The sequence below is a fragment of the Chanodichthys erythropterus genome, chromosome 20 (assembly GCF_024489055.1).
Source record: "Chanodichthys erythropterus isolate Z2021 chromosome 20, ASM2448905v1, whole genome shotgun sequence".
Lineage (NCBI taxonomy): Eukaryota > Metazoa > Chordata > Actinopteri > Cypriniformes > Xenocyprididae > Chanodichthys > Chanodichthys erythropterus.
The window spans coordinates 7,354,779-7,380,246 of record NC_090240.1 but is presented as its reverse complement, the minus strand read 5'-3'; the positions used below and the strand labels follow the sequence as shown (position 1 = coordinate 7,380,246).

The window sequence follows — 25,468 nt, the reverse complement described above, 5'->3', positions numbered from 1 at the left end:
GGGCGGGGTAGCTATATAAAGCAGGCGCTTCGCCATAGGATTTCAGGTCATTCGACTGAAGCGACGACACTGAAGCCGCAGCCTCCTGGCACGGCATGTAACGCAGTACTCGTTCCGTATCTCAGGGAGCCGAGGTTACGTTAGTAACAGAGTACGTTCCTTTCGATACTTCACTCGAACTGCATATGGGGAACGAATTCAACCGCGCCGTGCCATGGCAGGGAACGACTGGACTTGTCTTGGACACCGCGAGGGAACCAGAGGACAAGTGAGAAGGCTGGAGCCGTCGAACCCTTGTTACACTACCAAAAGGGGAGTTAACTCCTAGAGTGGCATGAAGCGGAGCTCAATAGAGGCTGCTGGATCATACCGAGATGCCCGAGCTTGTAAGGTAGGGACATCCAAATAATAAAATCTGACAAAAGTGGACGGCGAGGACCAGCCGGCTGCCTCACAGATGTCTTTAATCAAAACTCCACTAGACCAGGCCCAAGAGGAAGCCATTCCTCTAGTGGAGTGGGCTCTAACTCCTATGGGGCAGTTGAGGCCCATAGAGGAGTAACAAAGAGTAATGGCATCAACTATCCGACACACAAGATGTTGCTTTGAGACCGAAGACCCTTTGGTGCGGCCACCAAAGCAGATAAAGAGCTGAACGGATTGCCGGAAATGCTGTGATCGCTCAACGTAGGTCCTTAATGCCCTGACGGGGCAGAGAAATTCCAGCTCTCGCTCGTCCGACGAGCAATTCCAGCACGTCAGCTGAACATAGTGGCTCAAAGGGAGGCCCTTTGAGAGCTCTGAGGACCAAAGAGAGATCCCAGGTGGGAACGGTGAGAGGGTGAGGTGGATTTAATCACCTAGAACCTCTCAAGAAACGCACCACAAGGTTTCGTCCCACTGACTGGCCAGCGATAGGAGCGTGAAACGCTGCGATGGCTGATACGTAAACTTTGAGTGTTGAAGGGGTGTGACCCAGTTCTAAACGCTCCTGGAGAAAAGACAGTATCGGAGATACATCACACTCCACTTGGTTTATGTTGCGTACATAACACCAGCCATCAAAGACTGACCATTTCTGGGCGTAGAAGCGTCTCGTGGACGGAGCTCTCGCCTGAGAGATGGTATTCAACACGTCCCCGGGGAGGTAAGCAGGCTCCCATCGAGGGACCAGAGGTGCAGAGCCCAGAGTTCTGGCTGGGGATGCCAAATCGTCCTGTTCGCCTGAGGATCGGCCACAGAGCTTTTGTGGAAAGCCTGAACAGCTCTGAGGACCAAACTTGGCTCCTCTAGAGCAGGGCCACCAGGAGGACTCCGTGCTTGTCTTCCCTGATTCATCTGATGATCTGCGAGATCAGAGCAATCGGGGGAAAAGCGTAAAGGAGGGTGCTGGGCCAGACGTGATCCAGCGCAATGTCCTCCTTCGAGAAATAAATTGGGCAGTGAGAGTTGTCTTCTGAGGCGAAGAGGTCTACCTCTGCCTTCCCGAAGAACTCCCAGATCGTGAGAACCGTCTGGGGGTGGAGCATCCACTCGTCTGAGAGGACATTGCTCCGGGTTAGCATATCTGCTCCCAAGTTTGTTCTCCCGGTTGTGTGAGTCACTCTGAGCGACTGAAACCTCAGTAATGCCCATTCCAGAAGACGCTTCGCCAGAGCGCATAAGCGGCTGGACGAAAGACCACCCCGGTGATTTATGTATGACACCATTGTCATGCTGTCCGTTGCGTCCCGTCAGGTGTGTCTAAAAGGTGTGAAGGGCTCGAATCACTGCCAACATCTTGAGGCAGTTGATGTGCAGATGGCTTCTTCATGAGACCACGAGCCGAAGGCCGGTCTGCCCTTGAAAAGAGCACCCCAACCTGTGTTGGGTGCATCTGTTGAGAGCACTGTTCTTCTTAACACCGCCTATAGGGGTACACCTTGAGTGAACCATACAGGGTTCATCCAGGGTTTCAGAGCTGTCAAACAGGCCTGATTGACCCCGAGACGCAGGCGGCCGTGCCGCCAGGCATGAGGAAGGACCCAGAACTTCAACCAGTATTGCAGAGGCCGCATCCGAAGAAGGCCGAGCTGCAGAACCGGGAAGGCGGAAGCCATCAGCCCTAGCATCCTCTGGAAGTACTTCAGAGGGAGATAGGCTCTGTTCCTGACCAATGCCACGAGCTGCTGAATGGCCAGAGCGCGCTCTGGCGATACTACAGCCGTCATACGGGCTGAGTCGAAGACTGCACCCAGGAACATTATACGTTAGCTGGGGAACAGTGAGCTCTTGGCAAAGCCCTGAGACCCAGGCACTCCATGTGGCTGAGTAGCACGGATCTGTGATGCTCCAGCTCGGCTCGTGACGGGCTAGGATGAGCCAGTCGTCGAGAAAATTTAGAACCCGGATTCCCAACTGTCTCAGTGGGAAAGCGCCACGTTCATGCACTTGGTAAAAGTTCGAGGAGCTAGGGACAGCCCGAATGGAAGGACCATATATTGGCAAGCCACACCTTTGAATGCGAATCTCAAGAATCGCCTGAGATGGGGGGCTATCTGGATGTGAAAGTATGCATTTTTTCAGGTCCGGCAAGCAGAACCAGTCCCTGAGGAAAACCTGCGTGAGGATCTGCTTCAGCGTTAACATCTTGAACTTCCATCTCATGAGGGAAAGGTTCAGGAGTCTGAGGTCTAAGATGGGTCTGAGATCGCCATCACTCTAGGGAATGAGGAAGTAATTATAGACAGTAAAAGAAATGGATACAGCGACCCCCTTGGAACTCAATTGAGACAAGTGAAGCCCATTTTTAGCGATTTTTAGCACTTCCTTTTCTGACGCGCAGACTCACACTAAGCTTGATGACGTCAGCAACCTGTCTGACAGATGTAAATCTTCTAGTAGCTGTGCGTGCAAACTGCCATCGTTAATCTTGCAGAGACGGCAAGCTTGAGCGGGGAGTTCTTTGGCGTGAGTGAGCAGGAGTAAGTATTCTGATTAATTAGTTTGTATAGTATTTTAAAATGTAACGCCAGTAGGCTTCTCTCTTGACGTCTCCCCGATTGCCTGCGAGCTTCTCCTCCTGTCTGTACGGTAACTTCTCTTCTGTGCGACAGAAAGTCGAGTGGTTATGACGCAATCGTTAGCTTATTTTTACAAAAACTGTTTCTACGGGGCCATAATGTAACAAAGAAGGTAATGGAGCCCTTTATACATTGTCGTGTATCTTTGGAAATAAATAATGGACAAATGGAGTCTTTAAACGCCTCAGATGTAAATGTATTCACTGTCAAAGTGACGCCAAAATGAATGGGAGTCAATGGGATGCTAACACAAGTGAAGTTCTGCTACAAGATGGCGGCACCCGGCCGACTTCAACTTCCGGTCGACTTCCTTGGGCACTGGAAGTAATGGCTGTAAATCGCTCTCTGAGGGGAGACCATTTCTATAGGCCCCTTCTCGAACAGAGACATCACTTGAGCATCGTCCATGTTTACTGAAGTGGGAAGCACCCCGCAAAAACGCGGGGGTCTGCGAGCAAACTGGAGCGAGTAGCCTTGAGATATTATCCCCAGAACCCACGTGATACTCCGGGGATGGCCTGCCAGGCCCGCGTGACAAGGGGTTGAATGGTGCCGGTTGGCGGGCCGCTGGAAGGGGGGCCTGCACACCGGCTAGTTTTTAGAAATGCTCACGCATCCTCATGAACGTGGCTTGCGGGGTGAAACCGGCAAACGACATGCTGAGAAACTCAGTAAACAGGGAGAGCATCAAGATATATTCTACCGAGCGGTGTCGGAAGTGAGACGGCTCTACCTCAATGAACATGGCTTGCAGGTCAGAGCCAGCAAGTCACATGAACAGAGGTCCAGCATGAGCATGTTAGTTCCACCAAGCACAAGTGAGCATTGAGCTCGCTTTCAGTGAGCGCATACATCCTCATGAACGTGGCTTGCAGGGGCAGGGCCAGCAAACGACACGCAGAGAGACTGGAATAAATATGCTACATCAACGGATATGCTGAATATAAATAACATAGGTCTCACCTAAGACAGGTGAGAGTGTCGTTATATTTCTCAAAGGACGCAGTTTGCAGGGCAGAACCGGCAAGAAACACGCTGAGAAATTCAGCAAACTCGGCAGAAATACGCTGTATCAACTGAAATATAAACATATATATATAACATATGTCTCACCCGAGACAGGGGGAGAGTGACATGTTATATTTCTCAATGAAAGCGGCTTGCGGGGCGGAACCGGCAAGCAACGCATAGAGAAACTCAGCGCAAACAGCAGAATCAGCTCCATTAATACAGTATAAAAACATGTTTCTCGCCCGAGTCGGGGGAGAACGTCACGTTATATTTCTCAATCGACGCGGCTTGCAGGGCAGAACCGGCAAGCAACGCATAGAGAAACTCAGCGCAAACAGCAGAATCAGCTCCATTAATAGAGTATAAAAACATGTTTCTCGCCCGAGTCGGGGGAGAACGTCACGTTATATTTCTCAATCGACGTAGCTTGCGGGGCGGAACTGGCGAGCGACGCGCATTGAGATAAGGAAAAATACACTCACACAAATAGAAAATGTATCATGAGTCTCGCCTAAGTCAAGAGCATCATGTCAAATTCAGCTGAGAGATTCAGTTAACTTCTGCAAAAATCTGCTATATAAACTGAATGTTTATAACATGGGTGTCACCCACGATGGGGGAGAGCGACATGTTATATTTCTCAATAAACGCGGCTCGCGGGCAGAACCGGCAAACAACGCGTAGAGAAGACTTAGTGCAAACAGCAGAAAGATGCTCAATTAAATTAAGCATATAAACATGTTTCTCACCCAAGCTAGGGAAGAAAGACATGTCATATTTCTGAATTAACGTGGCTCGTGGGGGAGGGACCGGCGAGCGACGCACATAGAGATAAGGAGAAATTAACTCACTCAGATAGAAAATGTATCACGAGTCTCGCCTAAGTCAGGGGAGAGCATCATGTCAAATTCAGCTGAGAGAGCGAGAGCTCGCATCCTCAATGAACGTGGTTTGCCGGGGGAGGACCCGACAAATGACGCGTTTGGAGATGGCATTTGAAGCAAACGCCAGTAAGAAAGTAGAAAAATAAGCTCTGTACTCACCTGATGGAAGACGGCAGGGAATGAGCTGAATGCTCTCAGATGCTGAAGGCGGCACGGCCAGAACAGCTGCTTGAGAGCGAAGATCCGCGGAGCAAGGCTCTGCATGTGGCACAGCTGTGGCGCCGCCGTGATTGTAGCTCTTTTAGAGCAGCGAGAGCCGCTGGGAAAGCTCTTTTAGAAAGCGGCGTTAAGCCGCGGGAAAAGCTCTTTAAACAGCGCCGGATGGCGGCAGGAGACGCGCTCGAAGCGGCAGTCTGCGAGGGCGCCAGCGTTGTCTTCGTTCGGCGGTCTCAGCTCAGTCTGCTGCGGGAGCCTCTTTGACGGCGGCGAGAACTTCTCCCAGGCGAGCTTCTTCCAGGTGGCGAAGGCTTCAGCCGGAGATCAGTGAAGAGCGATATGAAGTCGTCGCTGAAGGAGAGAGAACTGAAATCCTATGACGAAGCGCCTGCTTTATATAGCTACCCCGCCAATTTCGGTGGGAATATTCGCGGGCTTTGTCGCCAATGACATTTTCTGTCATTAGTTCAACAACTTCAACTATGAGTGAACCAATGACGATGCAGTTACACTGCGTTATTGAAAAAGGCTTCAGTAACAGGGAAAAAGGAGACCTTTCCCCATACGCAGTGCGAGTGAAGTATCTAAAGGGAACCGCGTTTACATGACTTTATTAATAAATCGGGTTATTTCCCTGTAGTGACGTCAAAAAATAATAATTTTCATATTCCATATGTTAGGCCTATGTCAGTTGTAAATAAAGCTTGCAACATGTCAGCTAGAAACTTACAGCTCATATCATCAAAGTCCCTTTAAGACAAGTCATTTCACTCGGCGGCCATCTTTGAAATTGTCTAACTGGAGAGAAGTGTGGAGCACTTAATGGAAAAAAAAAAATACAATAAACAAACAAACCTACAATTATTTCACAGTAAATATTTATATGATATTAAAAAAATAAAAAAATAAATAAAACAAATAAATAAATCACAACAGAAGGAAACCAGCACAAACATGAAAGATAGAGATGAAACGATTTATTTTTCATATTTATCAATTTAAAAAAATGGTCCATATATTACAAGCAATACAGAACAGTAAAGATGGAAATGTAAGGTATTTGTTGATGATCACAGATGTCTTTACAATTGTGATAACTTGATGTTTTCATATCATTCATATCATCCAGTATACTACGTATATGCATACTTGATATCAATATTCAAATTACAGATAAACAATAATTTTTACTGAATTGTCACAGATCATTTGTGCAATATGGTATAAAAGCTGTTTGACAGCCAGTGAAAACTATCTTTAATGTCAGTTTGCCACATTTTTTGGGTGTGCTGTCCCCTTAGGGGTGAATCCACCTTTAACCTCCATCAAAATGTTTTTTAAATTTGAGTCCATAAATAACCCTAACGTTTGATCATATAATATAGTATAGTGTCAGAGCAACAATAAGGCATGAAAATGTCTATATTCTAAACACTATAGTCTCGTAAAACATGATGAGAATAACTCCACACCGGCAACTGTTAAAGAACATTGTACAATACTTAGAAATAAATATGTATGAGGATTCCAATAAAGAAATCTATATACAACATATTATGTGAGTAAATTTCAACTTTGGATATTTACCTGCAATTTTACTATGTTCCCAGTATTAAAAAAAAAAAATAATAATAAATAAATAAATAAAAATGGATATCTGTGGTAGATTAGTATTTTCATTTGTGCTATCTGAACATTTATCCATTCATACATCCATTCAGACAAACAATAAAATAAATCCAAGGTTAAAAAAATAAAATAAATAATAATAATCAAAGGTATCTGCGACATTGTTGTGCTGGTATACAAAATAACATATCCTGTATGATAAAAGTAGAATTAAAAAATAATTCCAGAAAATTGTATTTATCATTCAAAACGGTTATGATTTAGTGTTTGGTTTTAATTCTGTAGCAAACCTGTGAGCAAGGGCTGGTGTGGAATCCTCTGTCTTCCTGTCATTCAGCATAACAAAGGATTGTGCACAAAGAACTGCCACAAAAAATATCTGTGCTTCCTCAGTCTCCTTATTGCTGATAGTTTCCATACTGACCCTTTACAGAGAGAGAGAAAAATTTTTAATTAAATTTAATGAAAGCTATTGCCGATTTTGGTACTGCAATGAATAAATCAACAGTTTTTTTATTTTTTATTAAAGGTGCCATCGAACGTTTTTTTACAAGATGTAATATAAGTCTAAGGTGTTCCCTGAATGTGTCTGTGAAGTTTCAGCTCAAAATACCCCATAGATTTTTTTTTATTAATTTTTTTAACTGCCTATTTTGGGGCATCATTAGAAATGTGCCGATTCAGGCTGCTTCCCCTTTAAATCCTCACACTCTCCGCCTACTCTAGAGCTCTCGACTCTATCATTGCATAAACAAAGTTCACACAGCTAATATAACCCTCAAAATGGATCTTTACAAAGTGTTCATCATGCACGCTGCATGCATACATTGGATTATGTGAGTATAGTATTTATTTGGATGTTTACATTTGATTCTGAATGAGTTTGAGGCTATGCTCCGTGGCTAATGGCTAATGCTACTAGGGCTGGGTATCATTCAAAAATTTTCGATACCGAGACGATACCGATACCTTGACTTCGATACCGATACCTAAACGATACCTTTTTCGATACCAATTTTATAAAATCTGTTTAAACAAGACTACATAACCTAAACAAAAATCTTTGGTTTTATATTTTAACTTTGTTGACTTTTTTTCAGACTCAAAGACTCATCTCCTGAGCCACTGGGGGGAATAAAAAAGCACAAATTAACAAAATTTACCCAATACAATAAATCAGTGCAAAGTTTTAATAAAGTTTAGTTTTCAGTGCAAAAATTCAGTATGTGAGGCTCTTTTTAAATCACTCAGCAATTGTTCTTCTTCAAAAAATTAATTATTATTAACAAGATCAAAGCGGAAGTAAGAGTGACGCAAGTTCGTTGCGTCTTACCGTGAAATAAGAGTTCTGTGTCTTTATTAAAATCAACACATTAATGATTCATCTCTCATCCACCCGCAATTAATTTGAATGTTATTTTTGTTATGATTATCCGCAGTATCAGGAGGACGCTGATACCCCTTTTTCAGCAGAATTGTTCGCGTTCTGGAGCCAGAGGCAGAGCCTGTGCTCGTGCAGGCGAACGAGCCTGTCACGAACCGGTCGCGAGTTTCCATAGACTTGAGGGAAGAACGCTGATGTAAAGCTGCTGTGTGTTGTACCTGTCCATAACTAGTCTAAAAAACATTGCGCGTTCCGCTGTTTCTGCAGGCAGTGCGACACTTTTGTTTTCTGTTAACAGTATTATCTGTAGTGAACCGGTTGCTCACATAAACAGCCGTTTCTCACACGTCCATTCGGAGATAAACGGAAAACGAAACCGTTGATTCACTCGCCCTCTCGCACATAGGGTCTCTCTCGTGCATATAGTTTTATATATTGAGATACAAATAATAATGTAGCGCAACGTTACTTGCTCCTCAACGAGACAGCGAAAGCATTTCTCCGCCCCTCTACTCGGCTCCATTCTGAGGTACCGAAATTTGGTACCGAATGACAAGACACTTTTCGATACTCGATAGTATCGAGGCAGTTCGATCGGTACCTAAAAAGTATCGAGTTCGGTACCCAGCCCTAAATGCTACACTGTTGGAGAGATTTATAAAGAATGAAGTTGTGTTTATGAATTATACAGACTGCAAGTGTTTAATAATGAAAATATCGACGGCTCTTGTCTCCATGAATACAGTAAGAAACAATGGTAACTTTAACCACATTTAACAGTACATTAGCAACATGCTAACGAAACATTTAGAAAGACAGTTTACAAATATCATTAAAAATATGATGTTATCATGGATCATGTCAGTTATTATTGCTCCATCTGCCATTTTGCTTACCTTGTCTGATGATTCAGCTGTGCACAGATCCAGACGTTAATACTGGCTGCCCTTGTCTAATGCCTTGAACATGAGCTGGCATATGCAAATATTGGGGGCGTACATATTAATGATCCCGACTGTTACGTAACAGTCGGTGTTATGTTGAGATTCGCCTGTTCTTCGGAGGTCTTTTAAACTAATGAGATTTATATAAGAAGGAGGAAATGATGGTGTTTGAGACTCACTGTATGTCATTTCCATGTACTGAAGTCTGGTTATTCAACTATGCCAAGGTAAATTCAATTTTTAATTCTAGGGCACCTTTAATGCTATGTCACTTAAAGTCACTTAAACTTACTTAAATATTTGATATGTCCAACTTAAACATTAAATTTTCACCACAAATGAAAATTCTGTCATCATTCACACACCCTCATGTTGTTTGAAATCAATGCAATGACACAAAGAACATCAACACGAAAGCTCAATTGTAAACCTCATTGGTTCTTGCGCATCAACCAAGTACATTTGAGCTTCTGTTTACCATATTTGATGTACTCCATGTATGTGCATTGATCAATGTTTATGTGTGAATAAAAGCCCAAGTTAAATCTGTTAATCATATAATCAACTGTGTCTTCAGAAGACGTGGACGATGTCTTTATGTACTTTGAAGCCTGCAAATTTTGGTTGTGTGGAAAGATTATATTAAATATATCTTATTTATATTAAAAATCTTCATTTGTATTTTGAAGATGAACAAAAGTCTAATGAGAGAATTTTCATTTTTGAGTGATCTAACCTTTTAATTGATGGGCTGGATTTGGGATGCACATTGCTTTATAGTTTGTACAGGACATTAATTGTGCTAACCTGTTCAAAAGAGTAGGGTCTCTGAGATTGAGCAGCTGGTCCTGGCTGTATAGAGCGGTATGATGGGTACTGCTGACTCTGGCCCTGCTGATACTGAGGATATTGGGATGAGCTGCCCTGCCCTGGACCTTAAGAGCAAAACAGCAGAAGTCAGTTTGCTGTTTATCAATTAATACTGAATGAAATCAAACAGAAAACAGTTGTCCTTGATCATTTGATGTAGTTTGTGTTACCGTATCCCTGAGGCTGAGCGCTGTAGGCTGCTTGTGATGGGTACTGCTGTTGACTTAATGTCTGGTGCTGCCCAGAGCCTTGTTGGTACTGTGTCTGCTGTTGGCTGTACTGAGAGTTTCCTGAAAGATCATTAAGGTAACACATGAAGGGCGAATTTAAAGGGATAGTTCACCCAAAAATGAAAATCCTGGCATCAATTAATCACCCTCAATTGTTCCAAACCTGTATAAATTTCTTTGTTCTGCTAAACACACAAAAAAAGATATTTTGAAGAATATTTGTAACCAATGCTTGTGGGGTACAATTGACTTCCATAGTATTTTTTTCTGTACTGTGGAAGTCAATGGTGCCCACGACTGTTTGGTTACAAGTATTCTTCAAAATTTCTTTTGTGTTTAGCAGAAGAAAGAAATTCATAAAGATTTGGAACAACTTCAGGGTGAGTAAATGATGACAGGATTTTCATTTTTGGGTGATCTCTTTAATTTATACCTAATCTATTGACAATTGATAGACCAGTGATTCCCAACCCTGGTCCTGGAGTACACCCAACAATGCCCATTTTGATGTCTCTCTTATGTCAAGTTCACACTACAGGATTTTAAGCCTGATTTGCAAACCTGTCTTGCTCTGATCAGGGGCAAATCAGCGGGTGATCGGAGCTCGCCAATCTTTAAGTGTGAACTGCTCACGATTCATCAAAGAGGCTTGCTGACGCATGGCCGACACCTCACTGACACCAGACAAATATCTAGCATGATAAATATCTGGAGCTGTGGTGTCATGTCTTTTCCCAGTTCACAGACCAGATGTATTTCGGGACAAATTGATGAATTCACGTGCTGCAGACTGTAAATCGACTGACAGGACTCTCTGAACTGAGGCACAAACAAACAAAGCGGTGCCCATCTCGCGTTATAGATTCAAATCAACATTATTATATAGGTTTTTAAATTACAAAACACTGACTTACACACACTGTAAAACCAAACAGTGACATTAATTAAATTAAATGAGTTTGTTTCATTTGTTTCATTTAAATAATAATGAAAGTTCATTGTACTTACTGTAATAGAAAAAAGTAGCTTGAACTCAAAATTTCAATGTAGTAAGCTGAACTTAATATGATTGAGTTGAGCTGCAGCAGATTTCTAATTCCCAGCATGCTTTGCGTCAGACCATATAAATAACTGTTGAAATTAAGTGTTATTTTGTGTGTTTTTGCACAAGATTAACATATGGAGATATAAGTTAATGTTTAATGTTTTGTTATGTTGGGATTCAGGGAAGTTCTGTTATGTTAGTTTTGTAGGGTTACCACTGTGGTGAAAAGTAGAGCCTGTGGTTAGGTTGAGGATGAGCTGCAAAACATTTAAGACCACATATGTTGTTTGAGTACATATATGCAAGTATGTAATGAATGTCTCTCTGATAGTTATAATAGCATGTGCTATGTAACATTTAACCAAGATCTGAATGTGATGTTTATGTAAATTAACTGTATGTAGTTAACATTATGTTGAGTTGGGCAAGGGATGCTGGTGACGGGATTGTTAGTAAGAGACACCTGTGCACCACACTGGTCTTGATCTGCTTCCATGGCTCTCAGGCCCGCCCCACTTGTCACAAAAAATTTAAGTTCTACCAACTTTAAAAAATGAGTTAGTTTACTTAAATGTTTTGAGGTAATAAGTTTCCTCAAATGTTTTGAATATTCTGAACTTATTGGGTTTTACAGTGCATATTTGAGAATTGGAATATCAGATAGTTGATGAAATAGTGAGCAAAGCGATACATTTGTCTGTCATACAAGTGTGGCCGCAGTGTGTCACGTGACAAGCATGACGCACGTCATGGAAACAGTAAAGGGTTCTAAAATAGTGGTTGCCTTAACTCTGGGAGGTCAGCCAGATGTTTTAAATTTATGTGTGAAGAATTATTTTAATTTATAATTAAATTTAATTCTAAATTTAATCTATTTTTTTCCCAACGTCCATTTTCAAAAAAAGTTGTTGGGTGACAGAGTTGTTGTCGGCTTGTGTAGTGTGTAACCTCCTGCTGCAGATCATTTACGTAGTGTCATGTAGTGTGAACATCACAACTAGTCGCTGGTCATAGGCTATAGAGGGCGCAGCAGCATTTATGCTCCATGTCCAACAGTTACTGACAAATAAATGCATACTCCAATAGCGCTCCACAAGGTATGTTTAATTATACCATCTGGATTCGCAATATTGATCAAATGAATTTACTGTACACGTAAAGTTAATCGCCATTCTAAACCGCGCTGCTACATTATGCACACAGATATAGACAGTAGTGCGCAGATCGTGCACTCTCACTGAATCATTCAGTAGCGCAGAAATGTATTGTCAACACTGTTCTGTGATTTATCAATAAAATAGCTTAGAAACTGAAAAGTTCACTAGAGAGAAGCTGCCAGGTAGAATTAATTCACACACTCGCTCTCTCACTACGCATTCATATAAGTGTAATCTATCATAGAGCATCATATCATAGCTGTGCACAGGGCAACCTCAGCTCGAGGTGTAGACTTAGGGCTCGTTTACACAGGACGCATTTTTACTTTCAAAGTTGAACTGATTTGAACTTTAGTGCCGCATTTTTAGAATGTCATATGCGCAAGATGCTGCATAAGACGCAAGACATGAGCGCAACGGACATACGCCTGTTTATAGTGGGTTTACATAGAAAAACAATGGAAAAGTAGCGCATTGGAATGGAAAAGCGCGTTCTGTGTGAACAGCCCCTTATTTGTTCTTTAATGACTTCATCATCAACTAGTCGACGTCGACTAGACTTTAATCACATAAATGTCGACTTTAAAAAATCTGGAGTCGTTCAATCCCTAGTCTGAACAGCACAGCGATCTGCCAACGTTTAAAGTCCTGTAGTTTGATCTTAATTGGCATTATCTGACTCACCCATCTGAGGTCTTGGAGTCTTTACTATTAGGGATTAGGGAGACATCTAAGGGGCTGTTTACTAGGGCTGGGCGATATATCGAATGCTTTTGTCATGCGCATTTCGTCAGTAAAGCCGGTTCCCTGATTACCGCTAAATCGCCATCACCTGCTTTCAAATGGAGCGCCATTTAATAGACAGAGCCGTAGTTCATTGACAAGCCACGCACGTTCAATATTGATATGAATCGCCGTCAATATTGAACGCGATATTGCGTGGCTTGTCAGTGAACTACGAAAATGCGTGTGACAAAGGCATTCGATATATCGCCCAGCCCTACTGTTTACACAACACCATTTTCAACAAAAAATGGAAAACCTTTTATGCATTTTGGCCATTCATTTACACAACAATGGCGTTTTGGGGGCCTGAAAACGTGCAACAGTTTCAAAATTGTGATTAATCATGACTAAATATTTTAATATATACACACCGATTAGACATAACTTTATGATCACCTTCCTAATATTGTGTTGGTCACCCTTTTGCTTCCAAAACAGCCCTGACCTGTCAAGGCATGGACTCCACTAGACCCCTGAGGGTGTGCTGTGGTTAGATGTTAGCAGCAGATCCTTTAAGTCCTGTAAGTTGTGAGGTGGAGCCTCCATGGATCGAACTTGTTTGTTCAGCACAACCCACAGATGCTCGATTGGATTGAGATCTGGGGAATTTGGAGGCCAAGTCAACACCTCAAACTCATTGTTGTGCTCCTTAAACCATTCCTGAACCATTTTTGCTTTGTGGCAGAGTGAATTATCCTGCTGAAAGAGACCACAGCCACCAGGGAAATACCATTTCCATGAAAGGGTGTACATGGTCTGCAACAATGCTTAGGTAGGTGGTACGTGTCTGCGCCTAGTTTGCGGCTATGCAGCCCCATAGGCAACAAACTGCGATGCACTGTGTATTCTGACACCTTTCTACCAGAACCAGCATTAACTTCTCGAGCAACTTGAGCTACAGTAGCTCGTCTGTTGGATTGGACCACATGGGCCAGCCTTCGCTCCCCACAATCATCAATGAGCCTTGGCTGCCCATGACCCTGTCGCCGGTTCACCACTGCTCCTTCCTTGGACTACTTTTGATAAATACTGACCACTGCAGACCGGAAACACCCCACAAAAGCTGCAATTTTGGAAGGTGGTCATAATTTTATGCCTAATCGATATATATATATATATATTATAACAGTTGATTACCTTCATAGAAGTGTTGTGTGGACTCGTCAAAGGATCTCTCATAATTCTGTTCCCCATAAGAAGACTGCTGATAGGAATACTCCCCATGACCTGTTGAAGAAAGACATAAAAATGCACATCCACAGATCAGCTGGAAGAAAAAAAAAGGGGGGGGGGGGGAGAAGCACAGAGCTGCCGTTGCAGCATTCAGACATTCAAAAAATCAAATATTTTAACGAATCAACAAAAAACGAGGAAGGAAAGCCAAATCTGAAATTTCAGCACACCGAGAGAAAAAAAAGATTCACAGGCAATGAATACACGCTTAAAGGAGCTTGTTCTCAAGTCTATTTTAGGAATATTTTGAGAAAAAAAAAAGAAATCATAGACATAAAGGCATGACTGGAAGATTCTGAGATGAATTAAAGTAGAAACAGGGATGTTGAATGAATTAGTGAATGAATGAGTGTAGAAAGGTTCTGGATGAGAGTGTGTTTACCATCTGAGTAAAACTGTTGGCTAACAGGCTCGCTGGAGCTCTGAGTGTGTCCATACTGCTCTCCGTAGAACTCCTCCTGGCCCATGAACTGTGGGGCTGATCCTGTAAGACAGGCGACACCAGGGTTGGTTAATCAGCCGATCTAAAAGCAGTTTCAAAAGAATGGACTGGGCGGTTTTCTGAGGGAGAGAAAGTGCTCTAGAAGTCCACTGTGTGCTACACTTACTGCAGCCAAAGAGGTAGGATGTTTCTAAATTAATTAAAGATATGTATGTGTAATTTTTTTTTGAAAATGATAGAGATGGATGTAGAATATTAATATGGCCACTATGGTAGCAAAAAACCTCCTCCAATAAAAGAGAAAATAAAAAATATGGGAATGGCATGAAATGCAAACTGATGATCTGTGCTTGGTATGTCACAAATCAATTTGGAGTATTAATATGATAATATATACATGGGGTAATATAGTGGTGGTGTGCAGAAACTCCAGATATCACTACATCCTTTCAAATTTAAAGCCAGATTTACTAAACAGGGCAGATTAGACCGCAATCCCATAAAGGCACTGATGGGAGTGGAAAGTTCTGTGGGTGATCTACACACAATGCGTACAGATGCAGCCAGCTCATTTTCATTATGATCAACGCAATCTATCAAGAGCAGCGCAAATTAGCGTAGGGTCACAAACAAGCAGAGTCAATGATAATCAGGTGTGGGTTGTCTACTTTCAACAAAGGTGCAGCTTTTTACGTGGAACCTGACAAACAGGTATATGCAGGAATTATGTGTTTTCTCAGGAAACAGCATGGCAACATAGAAAAGACAGTGCCCTTTTGTATGTCACAGTATCTGCACAACTATGTATCCTCACTAGGGGTTGCACTGACTAATCGACTTATTGACTTTAATGCTCTGCCATGCCGATTTAAACAAGATGTCAACTAGTCGCTGGTCATGGCCTATAGAGGGCACTCTGTATCCAACAGTTAATCACAAATAAATGCATACTCCAAGAGAACTCCACAAGATATGTTTGATTATACCATCTGGATTCTCAATGTTGATTGGATGAATGCACATTTTAAAAAGCTTATTCTAAATGCATAAACGCATTCTGTAATTTAAAATATAGAAAAAATTGGATGACAAGTAATTTCTTACTACTAAATTCAGAAAAAAAACAGGAGGTTTTAATTATTGGACCAAAACCTGTAATTGTTACAATCACATTCAAGTTTGCTGTAGTTGTCATGGACTTTCAGTTTGTTTTCCTTAGTCACAGGTTTCCTTTGTTATAGTTTCCCGCCACAATCTGTCACCATGGACACTAATCCCAATCATCACAGCTGTTTGTCATTTGAGTTAATTATCCGTGTATTTAAGTTCCTGTCTTTCCTCTGTTCAGTGTCGGGTCTTGTATATATTGACATCAGGTGTAAGTCTCCATGTGAGTTGTGTTGGGGGGAGAGTTCCACCCACCCTCCCGCCACTGAGAGCGTAAAACTGGCAGCACCACCTTCAGCCCTTCAATCCAACAATTCTTCATCTTCAGTCCTGTCAGTCCCATCAGTCCCATCTGTCCCACCCTGCCTTCCTCTCCCACCAACTCATCAGACCACCTTAAAAGATGACATAGCCCTTTTCTTTGGAATATGTTTAGCCGTCCTACATTGTCCTCAGCCCTTAGCCATTCCCTTTAGCCATTTGTCACCTTCTCCCATCAGTCACTCTGGATCCATCTTCTCTCTCAGTGGTGCGGATCCTCCTTGGGCCAGCTGGGAGCCATCTCCACCTGGGCAAGAGGAGCCCACAGCACTGCTTACGACCTTTGCTGACATCACTCCTCATCGCCTACACTCCTCCTGCCCACGATTCCAGCGTGGACCATTGGACATTCAGACTCACTGGGCTCCCTTGGTCAGTCAGCTCCACCTGGGTCAGACCTCGCCACACCTGTGCTACGGACTTGCGGGCCATCCACTGCGCTTTGGCCCTCCACCCCTTTATCTGCGACCCACTCAACCATCCCTCAGGCTCCACCACTGCCACCACCCTCAGTCGCCTCAGCTCTCCCTCTGTCCTCTGGACCAATACCCTCATCGAGGGAGGTCGTCGTTGTGGCTCGGTTGCGGTCGCCAGGGCCATCGTTGTCACTCCCTCACCTCGGACCTTTGGCTATGCATTGGGCTCTCACTCTATCGCTGTCATCGCCTCCGGCCGTCACCATGGTGACGTCAGAACTTCTACCACCATGGCTCCTGCCTCCATTGACACCACCATGGAGTGCAGTTCTGCGCAGTTGTGCTGCTGTCCTCATTCCCTGAGGATGGCACCCTTCTTGTACACTTCAGTGACTTCAACATACACCTAGAGAAGCCATATGCTGCAGAGTTCCACTCTCTCCACTCTGTCCTCTTTCCTCTAGGCACTACTCCCTCCAACCTTATCCAGTGTTCTCCATGAGCACTGGACCGAACTCAGGGCAGCAGAAAGAAAATGGCACAAATTTTCAGCAAATTCAGCTAGATATCAGAGAGCAACATGGATAATATCTCAGCATTATTCAATGGTTATTCAATTGCATGGTACTCATCACATTTTTCTAAGAAATAGAGTCTTCTCCTTACAAACGTACAAACTTTTGAAACTCCAGCTTGATAGGTGCTTTAAAATGAATAGGATAAGTTGGACTATGTTAATATGGCTAGATTGAAGTGGGGAGAAGATGAAACAACATAGGAAGATTGGATTAAAGATTTCATTTGAATGTCCCTATGTGCCATATAATCCATCACTGATTGTCCTAATTGCTGCATGCTATTCCAGGTACGCCAGATGAATAATGACAGTGCTGCACTGAGAAGGCTACTGGTACAACAGTAACAGGAAAACTGTTACAACATTAACTGGTCACTGGGGTACCTCAGGTATCAGTTCTTGGACCCCTCCTCTTCTCTACGTACACTACATCACCGGGACCCATTATACAGGCACATGGTTTCTCCTATCATTGATATGCTGATGACATACAGCTGTACTTTCATTTCAACCAGATGATCCCACGGTAGCTGCACAGATCTCAGACTGATGGAAGACATCTCAGCATGGATGAGAGAACATCACCTACAACTTAACTTAGCTAAGACAGAGCTTCTCATCTTTCCAGCCACTCTGTCAGTACATCACAGGTTTACCATCCAGCTAGGTTCATCAACGATAATCCCATAGAGTTCGGCCAGGTATCTTGGGGTAATCCTTGATGATCAGCTAACTTTTAAAGATCACGTTGCAAAAACAGCATGATCATGCAGGTTTGCAAATTATTCAAAACTCACCATCACAGCTTGTCTTCAATGAGCCAAGAGAGCCCACGTCACACCTCTGTTTATCTCTATCCACTGGTTACCGGGTGTGGCTTGCATTAAGTTCAAGACATTGGTTCTTGCCTACAGAACAACCACGGGCTCTGCACCCTTCTACCTCCACTCTCGCTTATGAGTCTGCATCCCCTCCAAGCCTGCGGTGGTTAAGTGAGCTGGTTTTCCTTGCTGATGGAATGATCTTCCCACCCATTCTTTAATGCTGCATCTGATATTGATGCTATGGGGAACCAATACACACTACTCCATGCCAAGGAAATACCTGCCTTACTAAGCTGCTAAGATGCACAAACATAATGGGCATAGCATAAAATCTCTTTAAAGATCACGTATTACTTAGAGTGCATCAACCCAAAGGGCAAATCCAAAATGACTCATATAGACTGTATAGTGGCACAACAAGCCAATATTCTCCAATGGAAGTTGAAGATTCCCAAGCTTCTGTACCATATAGCTGTCACAATCCTCAGTTACCAGACCAGTCACCTCAGCACACTATGTTTTCCATTATCCTCTCTGTCTATCACCTATGCAACAATCACCGCACCTGCCAGCCATCAAAATCCGTTCCTCCATATAAGCCAGCACCAAACACACATGGTGGTCAGGTCTCATCATTCAGCACAGAAACTCTACCTGGCAACTTACCTGTGGATTACTTACCTGTGTATTGAGCTATCCCGTCCTTTGTCTTCTTCAGTCTTTTGTGTGTTATCGTCTACCAGTCTTCAGTCCACCAGCCACTTCTCTACCTGCTACAGATGAGACTTATCATTCTCAAGCCAGTATCACCACGTTGATCTGCAACCCATTAACTAACCTGCTATCTACCTGTGTGTTTTTCAGTACAATCTGTTTGGATTTTACCTTTGTCTGTATTCATGTGTTCCATAACAATAGCAAAGAAAGTCCCGGCCATTACAACCTTTCTCCCTCCCTTGCGGGACAGAAGTCAGCCTTATAAGGTCCCAAAAACAGAGCTCTAAGAAAAAAAAATGACATAGCTATGACAGCACCTTGACAATAACCCTTTTTAAACATTAGCCTATTAAACATTATCAACTATGACCTTCAGTATTACCACTGCTTTCAGGGAAAGAATGCAACCCTTAACTTTATCAGAAGGGATGCAAATATGAGAGCGGCATAATATAATTGCAGAAGACTCTCTACATCAAAACTCAACCCCTAGGAAACTGCAGGGGAGCTTCAGCTCTATGTAAATACTCTAGAGTACATAGGGGAAAGTGCCCATGACCTGCTTGAATAAAAGTGCTTCTCCAGGATCGATAAAATACTGCATTCACTCATTTAGGTTATAGAGCATAAAAGAACCACGAATACTAACTTGTCAGGTTCTTTGAACATGCATCATACTAGAGAGCCTTTATGCGGTACCCATCCAAAGGGGAGCAAAAGACCCTACTTAAAAGATCCAACAGTTGGGGAGAAAGGTAAACTAAACAGGGAATACAAATTGCTAATTTAAAAATACAACTTTTAACAATAGATAGATAATAAGGAGAGGCGCCCCGCGGGTAAACATCCTCTACTTATTAGCTTTTTCAAACCAGGGCTAGGGTAAAGCACCCATCCAAAGGGCGTTGACATTCCACTTAGAAAAAGAACATAACATTGGTGATTTCACCTCTGCAAATCTACAGCACAATTACATACAGACACAAAATATCCATAACCAGGTTATGAAATAAAGGTCACAGCACCTACCTTGCTGTGGGGCACGATAACTTCCCATGGGTCTCTGTGGCATCATGCTGCTCCCCTGGTTTCCCTGTCCCATCATCCCAACAGTCTGCTGACTCTGGTAGTGTTGACCCCCTGCCGAGGTCGACGAGTAATGGGGTCCGGTGCCTTGCTGATGCATTACAGAAACTAGTGGGAACCAGCACCACAGACATTGCAACATTGAAATAGTGTAAACAAAAGTCTTAATGATCAGAAAATACTTTTTAACAACACAAAGGTTATATAGGACTAAACTGTTGCTGTGCAGTTTCTGACGAGCCAAAGATATTTTACTAATAACCAAATGAAGCTGGGGTAAAATCAAGAAAGAAACACTGTCAGTTGGGACAGAGGGCAGCATTTCAGGGTTTTAAAGGTTCAAAGAATGCCTAAAAAGAGGATTAAATCAAAAGTCAGAGAAAGGGAAAAGCTTTCTGCTGATGAACTGAATGTGTTTGATCTCTCTCCTGAGGGTCAAGAGATATTTCTGATGTGGCATCTTCATCCATGAAGTAGCATAAGGATGAATCTCAAGAAACCTGTCAAGAACATGTCCATTTCCCAAATATATATTTATTTGTTATAGGTTTAAAGAGATAGTTCACCCAAAAATTAAAATTATCCCATGATTTACTCACCCTCAAGCCATCCTAGGTGATATGATTATCTTCTTTCTGTCTTTTTTTTCGGCAATGGCTGTACGTGAGTCTGTTTCCAGTGGAAGAGTGAACTTTGACCCTCCTCTTCTCTTATATTGAAATCCTCCAACATTTCTCTTTAAAAATTCTAATTTTAGACTTCTAATTCATGACCAGTGTTTTGTTTTGCTCCATCCTCTTTGCTTTCACATCAGAGTTCACTTTTCCGCCGGAACTAGACTCATGAGCAGCCATTGCCGGAAGCCAATGATTATAGTTAATATAGTTTTGAATATGGATATTTTTCTTACAAAAACCCATCGCTTTACTTCAGAAGGCCTTTATTAACCTCCTGGAGCTTTATGGATTACTTTTATGATGGATTTGAGCCCCATTCACTACCGTTATAAAGCTTAGAATTTAACTCAGATTGTGTTCGTCTTAAAGAAGATATATACACCTAGGATGGCTTGAGGGCGAGTAAATCATGGGATAATTTTCATTTTTGTGTGAACTATACCTATAAAGTTTAAATGGTCATGAAAATAATTTCACATTGCAAAAATTGGCTTGAAATATTTTTTTGTTTTCATTTTGTCTTGGTGTGATTCACCCACATCCTTACCATGCATTACATAAATTAGAATAATGCGTAATATTTCTAAATAACATCTTCGGTAAACCCCTCCTCCCACAATAACTTATCCTGTTACATTGTTTTTCTGGATGGGACCCTCAGGTGAGCTCCCTCCAGGGCTCACCTTGGCTGGACTGCATGTTGAGGTTGGCACGAGAGGCCATAGATGAATAGGCCACCTGACCTTGGAGCGGAGCTCCCTGAGAGGAGGGCACCGAGTGGCTGTACCCAGGCCCCGTGCCATGGCTGCTGGGGGGCAGGCTCATGGATATGGTGGGCTGCTGCTGCATGGGGGCGTGGCTGGGGCCTGACAACACACACTCACAATCAGGATAAGCACACATTCAGTTCATCAAAACACCACGAGTCAAAGATCGCAAATGAAAGGGCAAGTAGTGTTTATAAGAGCCAGGCAAGCTGTAGAAAAGTATGGCAATGTGTGCAAAAACAGTAAGAAATACATATGGTGCAAAGAAGTTGCCCAGAGAAATAAGCAAGCAATAAGCACAGCACAGACACACAAGCAGTTATTGGATGCAGAGAGGGTCTCACCATTGTTCATTTGGCTCTGCATTAGTGAAGTGGGTGGCAAGCCAGTGCCCATACTATCATTCATATTAGTTTGAGAGTGAAGAGACTGACCTCCACCACCCTGACTCATCCCACCTGGACCTATGTTTATATTGGGGTTGGGAGGCTAATGTGAAGACAAAGCAAGAGAAAGAGAAACAGAAAGACAGATAAAGAAGAAAAAAGAAGAGAGACTGAATAAGATTGTGTAAATATATACTTTCAATAGTAAAGTCTTCTGTATTTTTTTAAATGAACATATTTTAATGACAGTATATTTATCAAAGTAAACAGAAAATAGTACAACTTTGCTGAAATTATGGTTTGAACAACTATTAACTTAGATATGTTACTTTAGCTAAAGTATTTGTATAAACACTGGGTGCCTTTTGCCCCATGCTGGTGAACCTTTTAACCTGTAAGTGTGGTGATATTTGACCACTGTATGGTAAAGAGTGATGGTAATTTCATAATTTATGCCAGGAGTATAAATTAATCGATCTGTAGCTATTGATTTTTCCAACAGAATAACGAGACCCATCCAAACTCAAACACATACACTCCGGTTTATTTATTCATTACGGCATTTAGACTAAAAGTGTGCACACTTGGAGAAATATTGCTGTTTTCACACAGGTTTGTTTGTATTTTTCATGAGTTTTGTACAGTGGCCCAGTAGTGCACAACACAACGAAATTAAAAAAGCAAACATAAGTTTACAACACAACGAAATCAAGCCACAACACAATGGAATAAAGCCACAACACAACGAAATAAAGCCACAACACAATTAAATAAAGCCACAACACAATGGAATCAAGCCACAACACAACAGAATCAAGCCACAACACAATGAAATAAAGCCACAACACAATGAAATAAAGCCACAACACAACGGAATCAAGCCACAACACAACGAAATAAAGCCACAACACAACGGAAATGCTCCCGACCACTTGGGGGCTCTCAGAGCTCGGTAATGTTAGCATTCCTTGCCACTGTTCTATAAAGTTGACAGTCTTACAAAGATATTAATAACATAATTAGTTTTAAGTATGTAAACATTGTATATCGACATTAAATATTAATTAAAATTTCATATTTATACCTGTGAATGATCTGATGCGCTACCGCGGCGAATGATGAAGGGAACTTCTATCAATTCCACCAAGTGGTTAAAATGTATAATTTGCATTCATTACAATGACTTTTATACATTTAAAAACAGACATGTTCAAATTCCAAAGCTTGTTAGTTCATGTTGGTAAGACTGACAAGCCTTGGAATTTGAACATGTCTGTTTTTAAATGTTAAAAGTAATTTTAATGAATACAAATTATACGTTTTAACCACTTGGTGGAATTGGCAGACGTTTCCTTCATCATTTGCTGTGGTAGCACGTCAGATCGTTCACTTATCTAGATGTTGAATTTCTCCTAAGCATGCTGCAAACTGCTATAGCTATTTAAATGTTGAGCAGCAAGCTCATTGGCTGCAGATATGACAGGAAACCAATCAGCTTGTGCTATGTAGTTAAGGACCCATCAGCCTGTGCCATCTAGAGTTTCTTGACAGAACCTGTATTTCTGTTCAAATTTCTGTTCAGGGCGTCCACTAAAATAGGTTTACATGATTTAACGCTAAAAAATTTTTTTTCTTGGTTGAAAATTAGAAAAATATATTGCGCCAACATATTACAATATATTGAATAATACATAAGGAACTGTGACTTTACATATATTGTGAAATATGTGACAGTATATTTACTCTGTTATGTCAATGTGTATTCAGTTATGTCCCTGGACATAAAGTGTTTATTTTTAGTTGCTGTTGATTATTTGTATTCATGGTGATGGATGTGTATATGTATTGTGTGCAGTTCTGTTTCTCTCTCTCTCTCTCTCTGTCCAGTGCTTAATTGGGACCAGCTGCGAGCTGGGCTGGGAAAGACGGCAGTGGCGGGGAGCATTTGCTGTGCATGCGTCATAGAGCTCCACCGTGATTATCATTGCCGTTCAATTCTAAACTAAATGCCTATATATAGTGGGGGTTTCAAATGCAGTTTAGAGTTTAGCTTCAACCCTAATTAAACAGACCTGATCCAGCTAATCAAGTCTTTCAGGCTTATTTGAAAACTACAGGTTTGTGTGTTAGAGCATGTTGGAACTAAACTGTAGGACTGTGGCCCTCCAGGAACTGAGTTTGGCAACTAAGTTTTTATATATGGTATATTTTAAAAAAAAATCAGCGCTTGTGGCCCATCTACCAGTAGGTTCCCAAAAGTGAAACTCCGCCTATGGTTTTAAAACATAAATGGTACTCAGATTGCATAATTGCAAAAGAACAATGATGGAGAAATTTGCTTTTGGGGACAAATCATGCTACTGGATTTTTCTCAATGGCCACTTGAATTGAACAATTTACCCAAGTGTGACTGATAGGATTCATCTCGCAATCGCTCTTTTATAATTAAGGTATGAAGTCAGGTTTTGATTGTTTTCATTTGTATTTCTGACACAAGGTACTATATTATTATTGCTGAAACATTTTTATAATAAATAAAATATAATATACAGTAAATAAAATATGTTGTGTGTACGTACATTAACTACTGATGGCGTCAAAGTAAAGGAAGGTTGACAATGAATATTTGGGAAATGGAATTTGCCTTTGCCGAGATAGGTGGTAAGCAAATGTGTTTTATTTGTCAGAAAACATTTGCTGTATTAAAGCAAGCTACTTAAGGCAAATTTCAAAGCTGCTGTTGTCTGATTCAACCATAAGCACAAGTAGAACTAATTTCATATAATCTCTTTTCACAGTTGCTAAATATATATTGAAAGGTCAGAGTACTTCAGTTCAGTTTAGCAGCTACAGTAGTAGTGTGGGTGCATTTTCTCAAAGCAGGAAAATTTGTAGAGGAAATGTTGATCTTGCTTCCATTAAAGGGCCAAACCCATGGTGAAGACATTCAATCTGCACCGAGTTTTTTTATAGACCAAAAACATAAACCTAAAAAAAGCTATTTTCTTCTACAATGTTTGGAAAGCTAAAAAGACTAATCACTTTGCTTAGAAAATATCCTGAAATACCAGCCTTCTTCTCCTACCAATGCATTTTGCATTAAGGTAGGAACAGACCAAGCCAACGGTCAGCCGTCGGGCAGTTTTTTGTTTGTCGCCTGACTAAGTTTTCTCAGTGTGTTCCGCACCACCGGCTGAAGTTGGTCCTCGTCTGCTTTTTTTTGGCGATTCGACATGTTGAATCGGCGTCGGAGCTCATCGATCCGTCAGGCCATTTGATCATTCTGATTGGCTGTTAAGCTACTGCCACCTGCTGGTACGGAAAGGCATATCATCTTACGCAGGCACAGAACAGACGTGCTACTTGGCCGTCGACTGTCGAGCGTCAGTTTGGTGTGTCAGGCCAACTTTGGACACAGACGCTGAGCCAACCCTGCAGTCTGCTTTCATCGCCACTAGTTCGTTGGCGTCGGCTTGGTGTGTTCCTGCCTTTAGGAGCAATTAGAAATGTCCTTGATTGCTTCATGTAATTACTTCCAGTTATGAAAGAGAAGGGCAGACATGATTTACCACCCCTTGAAGACAACACATTCATGCACAAAGTAGCTATTCTGACTGATGCGAATTTCAAGGGAAAC

At 42.0% G+C, this 25,468-nt stretch overlaps 2 protein-coding genes across 5 annotated transcripts in view; one reads left to right on the top strand and one right to left on the bottom strand.

Moving 5' to 3' along the window:
- Positions 1–25,468, top strand: part of LOC137009316 (E3 ubiquitin-protein ligase TRIM35-like) — a 58,437-nt gene that overhangs the window by 9,285 nt on the left and 23,684 nt on the right. Inside the window, exon 5 of one of the 4 annotated variants that reach the window (XM_067371426.1) lies at positions 14,902–14,916. The exons of the other annotated variants lie outside the window; for them this stretch is intronic. The gene's annotated coding sequence lies outside the window, so the exon portion shown is untranslated. Of the gene's footprint in view, positions 1–14,901; positions 14,917–25,468 lie in introns of those variants that run through there. 4 annotated transcript variants of the gene reach the window in all.
- Positions 7,201–25,468, bottom strand: part of LOC137009315 (calcium-responsive transactivator-like) — a 56,388-nt gene continuing 38,120 nt past the window's right edge. Inside the window, exons 4-12 of the mRNA XM_067371422.1 lie at positions 21,790–21,934; positions 21,362–21,544; positions 19,945–20,109; positions 14,834–14,935; positions 14,356–14,445; positions 12,224–12,226; positions 10,171–10,290; positions 9,938–10,065; positions 7,201–7,227 (exon numbers count right to left, since the gene is read on the bottom strand). Coding sequence (XP_067227523.1) covers positions 7,201–7,227; positions 9,938–10,065; positions 10,171–10,290; positions 12,224–12,226; positions 14,356–14,445; positions 14,834–14,935; positions 19,945–20,109; positions 21,362–21,544; positions 21,790–21,934 — 963 coding nt within the window. The remainder of the gene's footprint in view (positions 7,228–9,937; positions 10,066–10,170; positions 10,291–12,223; positions 12,227–14,355; positions 14,446–14,833; positions 14,936–19,944; positions 20,110–21,361; positions 21,545–21,789; positions 21,935–25,468) is intronic.